This window comes from Helianthus annuus, chromosome 10, assembly GCF_002127325.2.
Source record: "Helianthus annuus cultivar XRQ/B chromosome 10, HanXRQr2.0-SUNRISE, whole genome shotgun sequence".
Taxonomy (NCBI): domain Eukaryota; kingdom Viridiplantae; phylum Streptophyta; class Magnoliopsida; order Asterales; family Asteraceae; genus Helianthus; species Helianthus annuus.
This window is the reverse complement of record NC_035442.2, coordinates 92194464-92202180: the sequence shown is the minus strand read 5'-3', so window position 1 is coordinate 92202180 and position 7717 is coordinate 92194464. Positions and strand designations below refer to the sequence as shown.

General features: G+C 37.9%; 1 protein-coding gene across 1 annotated transcript; it reads left to right on the top strand.

The window, feature by feature from the left end:
- The first annotated feature begins 3108 nt into the window (after positions 1-3108).
- On the top strand, positions 3109-6675 carry LOC110885540 (DDB1- and CUL4-associated factor 8). Its single transcript, XM_022133240.2, has 6 exons — positions 3109-3416; positions 3607-3721; positions 4613-4864; positions 4954-5097; positions 5188-5895; positions 6003-6675. Exons 2-6 carry the CDS (start codon positions 3608-3610, stop codon positions 6333-6335), a joined length of 1551 nt encoding a protein of 516 aa, XP_021988932.1. The 5' UTR covers positions 3109-3416; position 3607; the 3' UTR covers positions 6336-6675.
- The last annotated feature ends 1042 nt before the right edge of the window (positions 6676-7717 follow it).

Genomic DNA, 7717 nt, shown 5'->3' with positions numbered 1-7717 from the left:
GTCCCAAAAGTTGTCAAAAATGAACTCGGTTGGTCCCCTGACCTAACCTCTGTTAAATTTCTCAGTTAAGTTGATGTTAAATGACCAAATTGCCCTCAACAATTAAAATCATAATTCTCTGTCCACCACTTCTTCTTCTTCTGCCCAAGACCAACACCATCACCACCCCCAGCCACCACCAACATCCCTCCTTCACCGCCGAACAACCACCAACATCAGCGACAAACTGTTTGAAATCTTCAAAATATATAGAACTCGAACTAAAAATCACCGAATATCAATGAATTGTATCGAAACTTTGTCAAAATTTATCAAAATTTCAACAAAAACTCAATTGATCCTTAAGCGAAAATGATGAATAATTGTCTGAAAAGTTCAACCAAATGATGAATAATTGTCTAAAAAGTTCAAACGACACACCGAATCACACCGAAACTCGTCCGAATCACACCGAAACTCGTCGGCAACCACGTCCAACGGTGGTGCACCGGAGCTGCCCCTCCCGAGTCGCGACACAGGTGATTCTACAATTCCAGATGGCGATATATGGAGGTTGTACCGATTTAGAAAGCGAGGGTAGTTTTTTGATGGTCCGATGCAGTGCCGTCTAGGGTTGCCGTTCATTCTCCAACGGCGACGGTTCCAAACGATTCAGGATTTGGACTGCTCAGATTGTTGACTTGCAAATCAAGATTAGTCAACTTCTGCAACTTTGAAATTGATGGTGGGATGGAACCACTCAGTGAATTCCAGCTCATGTTTTGCCTCACAAGAATCTTCAACCCACTGATTTTATTTGGAATCTCTCCGGGGGAAGGAGGTGGTGGTGGTTTGCGGCTGCGTTGATGGTGGCAGCAATGAGAAAGGGGGAAGGAAGGGGTGGTGGAATTGAGGCTTAGTTGATGGTGGGTGACGTCCTCCGGTGGGGCTGGTGTGGTCGCCTGCCCGGTGGTGGATGTGGGTTTCGGGGTTTTGGTGTTTGGGGGTGCCCGGTGGAGGTGAGAAGTGGCGGAGGTGAGTGGAGTTTGTATGGTGGCGGAGGTGATCCAAATTGCAGAAGAAGGTCTGCAATTGGTGTTTTGAGAAGATATGTGAAGACTGGTGGGTTTTGTTAATAATAAGCAAGGGTGTTTGGGTCATTTAACATGGACTTAACTGAAAAACTTAACAGATGTTAGTGATAAGGACCAAGCGAGTGCATTTTTTGACAAGTTTTGGGACCACGCATGTAATTATTAAACCACTGGACCAAGTCTGCAATTTTTGCAAACCACAGGGACCAACCAAGCATTTAACTCAATAGATTATAAACGAACTTTATTTAAGGTGCTCTCAACGAACTTTATGTTAGTTATTGAGCAAATACGTGACTTGGGAAAATTTGGTTTGATGAATAGTGTTACGCAAGTTTGGTGTTAAATGGTGTGTTGTGTTTGGATTATAACACAACTGATCACTACTCGAAGAAGTAAAATAACGACTTAATTTGTATGGAATTTAAAGATGAAATACGGCGAAATTGAAATCAATACAGAACCAGAACAATCAAAATTACAGGAGGAGATGAGAATCAGATCATAATAGAATTGAGACGGGAAGAGAACTATCCATTTGCATGACATTCAACCTCCCCTAGTCTTTCCATCTCTCTCGCTTATATCTTCTAATAGTGCGCTCCAATGCCATTCATCTTGTTGGGCCGTTAGATTGGATTGGGCTTTTTGGATCTTATCTGGGCTAGGTGAGTTCATAATGTAATATATGGTTACTTACGCCAAAAAGTTGCACCATTTTGGTGTTTTGGTAGGATATTGTTCCCAGCCGATTTTACTTTTAGATATAGAAGTTATAGAGATAAGGGATACTTTTAGATAGAAGTGCTTAACTTTTCAAGGAGAAACCTTATTTATTTCGAAGAAGGAAAGAGAACACGTATTCCATTTTTTCCTAGAACTCATCTATTCCATTTTTTATTTGTCTCACATTGATAAACAAACAAAAGTGGAGGATCATATATTCTTATAAAGCCAAGTTAAACCCTTACTTACAAAAGTTAAATAACTATCTAACTTATATACTCTGTCATTTGGTTAAATAAGTTATATTTTTTAGTCTTTTGGCAATAATAAGTCGTCGGCTCAAGCCAACTCGATATCAATGGTGGATCCAGTAATATTATTTTTTTAACTGATGTAATGTAGAGTAATAAAGTTAGAATCTACACAATTTTTAAACCAAATCTAATAAACTAATAACAATGAAGGTAAAATACATAAAAACTAAAATATTTTGTTTAGGCTATAGGGTGTGGTCATGACCCTCATGATTCTCCACGTCAGTGCCATGTCATCCATCTCTAATCCACCATTCAAAATCAATACCCTAAGGGTGTGGTCATGACCCAAACAACTATCCCCTTATTTATTTTAATTTATCTTTGTCTAAAGAAAAAGAAAATGATTTCTTGAAAAATGAAAAGGAGGACCATGGTTGCCATGATTTAATCCATGCAAGCTATGGTGGATCATGCAAGGGGGTGGTGTAGCCTTCCATTCATTTTCCTATGTGGCGAATAACGTCCCTACCATGACCCCCAAACCCTTTAGCATAAGTGGATAGTGGTTTGGGTCATGACCACACCTTTAGAGTAGTGGTTTTGGATTGTGTATTAGAGGTGGGTGACATGATACTAACGTGGAGGGTCATGGTAGTCATAAGGGTCATGACCACACCCTATAGCCTTAGGAAAGGGGGTGGTATAACCTTCCATTCGTATTCCTACGTGGCGAATCATGTCCCAACCTTGATCCCACACCCTTTACCCTTAAATAAAAGAAAAATTTTAGACTAACAATATCAAACATTTCCAATTTATATCTTAAAAAATAAGTTGAAACATTTGACAAGAAAATTCTGATGTTGACTACAGACTGATTATAACCACAACTTTAAACTCTCAATATTACCAAAATATCCATCATCTCCTTCGATCACCCGCCAAAATTCTCTTTTCGTTCCTGTAACCTGCCACTGAAAAAAAAAATTGTGTATGGCTACGTGGGCTGGAGTCTGGACAGTGGGTATATATGCCCACAGTACCTTAAGAGTAAATACGTCACTACTCAATATAAAAAACGAGTCAAACTCAACCTAGCCTTAACTCGGGTCATCTTTAAATATTGTGTTCCCTGCCGCTTTGTGTTAATGGTGTTGTTCACTCTAAAACATATAAAAAACAATATCCTCTGAAAAGTTAAAAAAAAAAAATGCAAATTTAGTGATTTCCCAATAAAAAAAAAAAAAATCCCGGTTCTTGAGTCCTTGACCTACAACGAAAGGCCAACATAAATAAATGATCAACATTCAACACCTCTCCTCTTGAATCCAAAAACCAACATTATTCCTTCTGCTTCTAGGTATCATTCTCCAACACTCCATTCATTAATTTTACATTTCAATTCATCCGTCAATCAATTTATTTATATTTGTTGATTCCCTAGGGTTCCTATGCATTCCGTAAATAGATACATTCATTAATCATTCGTATACGTAATGGATTCGATTATGTAATCAATTGTTTATGTAATCGTGTTATTGTTCGATCAGGATGACGAAAAAACGGAACCGCACCAACATTGATACGGCAGTTGCCGATATTTGCCGCCGTGAAGTCGGCCGTATTTCTTGCCGGAAGTTTGCCAACCGCCTTGCTGCATCTGAGGTATTTTGTTCATGTACAGATGGATTAGTGTTTTATTTTATCAATTGATTTGTTGTGTATGTAATTGTTGGGGTTAATTGAAGTTATATTCTAGGGCACAGTTTGTTGTTAATTTGTTATTTGTAGGAAATTGTGAATTTTTCTTACAATTATCAAAGTGTTCTTAGCTAGGGCTGTTCGCCGAACCGAGCGGACCTTTGCTCGTTTCTCGCACGTTTACAAACCGAACCGAGGTGGTCAGTTCGTTTACAACCAAGCGTGCATTTTTCCGAGCCGAACAGACCTTTGCTCGTGCTTGGCTCATTTACAAACTGAACTGAGCAGCTCGGCTCGTTTACAACCGAGCAGGAAATCGAACGAGCATTTTCCAAGTGAGCAGCGAGCGATTTGGACAACCTTATTCTTAGCATCCACAATAGGATTTTTTTTTCTTGTTTTAAGCATTTATAAACATCACATCATCGGGGTTTACTATTGTGTAGCTCGGTTTTGGTACCGATTTTTGGGTTGTAGTTCTTGGCCAAGAACAAGGAAAAACGGATTGAGGTGGGGACCACTGTACTTTTTAGTTATTGAATATATACAGAGAGAGAGAGAGAGATTAGTGGTTAAAAATAAATGGGTGGTGATGATCTGTCAATGTTTTTTAGTGTTTTTGAAGAATGAGTGTTTTCATGATATGGCGGTTGTCTAGGCACACTTTTTAGTGCTTTAAGGTCCCTTTATTGTGGATCGGCTTATAGTGTTCCTTTGATTGTTTTTGGAATGTTACATTGTTACATAAAAAAAATTGAGACAGATATTGACAAGAAACTGATGGTGTTTAGTTGCAACTTCTGATTTTGATGACAGTTATAGAATTGTTTTGTTTTTTTTTTTTTTTTTGGGTAGGATCTAGTGTTGAGATTTGAACTTTTGAAGAAGCTAAATAAACACAAAGGATGCGTGAACACCGTCAGCTTTAATCCAGATGGAGACGTTTTAGTGTCGGGTTCTGATGACAGAAAAGTTATACTTTGGGATTGGGAGACTGGGAATGTTAAACTCTCCTTTCATTCAGGCCATGGTAATAACATCTTTCAAGCAAAGATCATGCCTGGTACTGATGATAGAAGCATTGTTACTTGTGCTGCTGATGGCCAGGTATTATTCGGGTTCTTTGTTAAAAAAATATATTCAAATCAAATTTTTTTTAACGGGAATATATGTATTGACGCTATTTTCCAATCTAGGTAAGGCATGCTATGATCCCAGAATGTGGCGAAGTAGAGACAAAATTGCTTGCAAAACATCAAGGAAGAGCTCACAAACTCGCCAGTGAACCCGGAAGCCCACACATCTTTTATACGTGTGGTGAGGATGGTTTAGTCCAACATGTAAGTCATGATCCTTTTGCTTACATGATATTTCGTATTTCTTCTATAATTTAACTGCTTCAACGTGTGCTCTTATTTATTCTTTTTCAGTTTGATCTAAGGACAGGAATGGCTACAGAACTTTTTAGTTGCCGACCAGTGCCCGATAGAAGTTTTGTAGGAGTTGTTAATCTAAACTCTATAGCTATTGATCCAAGAAACCCTAATTTGTTTGCGATTGCTGGCTCAGACGAGTTTACTCGACTATACGATATCCGTCGATATAAATGGGACGGTTCAGCTGCTTTTGGTAAACCGGCTGATTATTTTTGCCCCAAACATTTAATCGGTGACGAGAACTTGGGGATAACAGGATTAGCATTCTCGGATCAGAGTGAACTTGCTGTATCCTACTGTGATGAACACATTTATCTTTTCCCAAAAGGCACGGGTTTGGGGAGTGACGTAAATGCAATTTTTGCTAATTCTATGGGTTCTGATTCCGAGATGGAAATTGAAGATGACGTTGGTATTAAAGTCTACAAGGGGCACAGAAACTGTGTGACGGTTAAGGGTGTTAACTTTTTTGGACCTAAATGCGAGTATGTTGTGAGCGGGTCTGATTGCGGGCGGATGTTTATTTGGAGGAAAAGTGATTCGGAGCTTCTTCGCGTTATGGAAGCAGATAAGCAAGTGGTTAACTGTATTGAACCCCACCCGCATATCACTATGCTTGCTAGCAGTGGGATTGAACGCGATATAAAGATTTGGACACCCACTGCAGTACAAAAGGCAACTCTTCCCGCAAGGATTGATAAGGTATGCTTCCTATATTAAATTTTCTCAATAAAACATTAGCATATGGTAACTATAAAGATGAAAATTATATGCTGTGATTCCTTTTGCTGTTATTGATTCTGTACCAGGTTTTTGAGCCTCGCCGTTTTCGTTTCTTTCCTTATCTTGATTCCGATTCTGATGACGAGTATTACTCCAATGAGTACAACGATGATGATACTTCCAGTAATCAGAGTGATAGCGTGGACGATGATGATTTTGACGACGACGATGATGAATATGATGACGATGACGGTGATGATGATGATGAGGACGACGATGAAGAAGATGCTACTTCTGATTTTGTCATTGAGGATGAAGTTAACGAAGATCCACGTGAGGATGATACTGAACTTTTTGACAGTGCTAGCAATGAGGAATATGGCGATTCCCTTGATGATTTTCGTGATGATGAACAATGACGAAGGTGGGCTACGTTGTGATCGTTGTAAAAGTAAGTCGGGTGATGGTGATGATGATGGTGTTTTGCAGTTTGTGTTTGTTTGACATCATGTCGCAACTTCTTTGCTACGCGAACGAGCATCTGCTCATATATACAATATGGCGACTGAAGATGATGTGAAGAAGAAAAGATTTTGAATGAATAAAAATGTGCCTCAGATCGTATATAGAAACTAGTAGAAAGATATGAGTGGACTTTAACTTTAGTTATTCACTTATAAATTATACCTAGTGTGATGAATGTTTTTGAGATTAAAATTACACGGATAAATCTACGTCGTATATGTTTTTAAAAAGTTACATTCATGGTTTTTACAAATTTGTTTTCAACATCTTTTCTTCTTCACATGTATGGGTTTTTTTTTCAAACAGTAAACATATTTTGATTTATGATATACGACTTTCATAAAACGAATCTAACACGTTTTTTACATCGATTGAAAACGCATAAAACGAATACCCGTACCGGTGTCGTTTGGTCAGTATCGATCCGTTACGATACTGGTATCGTACAGACACTCAATATAGCTTACGATACCAAAAAATACTTTATTGCGATTATTACTTTGTGTTCAATGAATTTCATACACCACGTTGAGAATTCTATAAAAACGAATGCAATGCCGTTACCGATGTTGTTTGGTCGGTATATGTTCGGTTTGTGATAATAAAAAAAATCAACTATATATGACTCGTTCGGATACTGATGTTGTTTGGTCGGCATATGTTCGGTTTATGATGATAAATAAAATTAACCATGTATGACCCGTTCTAATACCGATGTTTGGTTGGTATATATTCAGTTTGTGATGATAAAAAAACCAACTATTTATGACCCGTTCGAGTAGAACTTTTATTGAATCGTACATAATAATAGGCATAAGATGAGATGACGCTAATAATAAAAAACTGCGATAAAACGCAGTTAAGGTTGGATTCAAACTTATGACATGTAACCTTCGACCCTGAATCTTTATTTCTTCTCTGATGCCACTTGAGCTAAACCTCATTGGCTATAAGAGCATTCACATTCATTCCACCAAATGTTGTGAGTGGAGTTTTTTTATAATATAAAGAGTATAAAAAGCGGTTGTGAGTAGAGGGGAGAGAAAATGTTACTGTTTATCTGTATATTTGAGGGGATACTGTTCACCCCCTATAATTTTTTAATATATTTTGAAAGTGATTGTGAGTGAAGGAGAGAGAAAAGGTAATGATAAAGGTATAAAAATAATATTTAATTGAAAAAGAGAGAGAAAATGTAGTGTTTTTAGTGTAATTTAGGATAAAAATATGGTGGAATGGATGTGAATGCTCTAAGTAGTTAGAACTTGGAACTTAT

Bases quoted from the DNA above. Each gene is read 5' to 3' on its own strand.
- LOC110885540 (XM_022133240.2), top strand. From the start codon at position 3,608: ATGACGAAAAAACGGAACCGCACCAACATTGATACGGCAGTTGCCGAT. The intron at 3,722-4,612 runs GTATTTTGTTCA...TTTTTTGGGTAG, and splicing joins ACCGCCTTGCTGCATCTGAG to GATCTAGTGTTGAGATTTGA. The intron at 4,865-4,953 runs GTATTATTCGGG...TTTCCAATCTAG, and splicing joins CTTGTGCTGCTGATGGCCAG to GTAAGGCATGCTATGATCCC.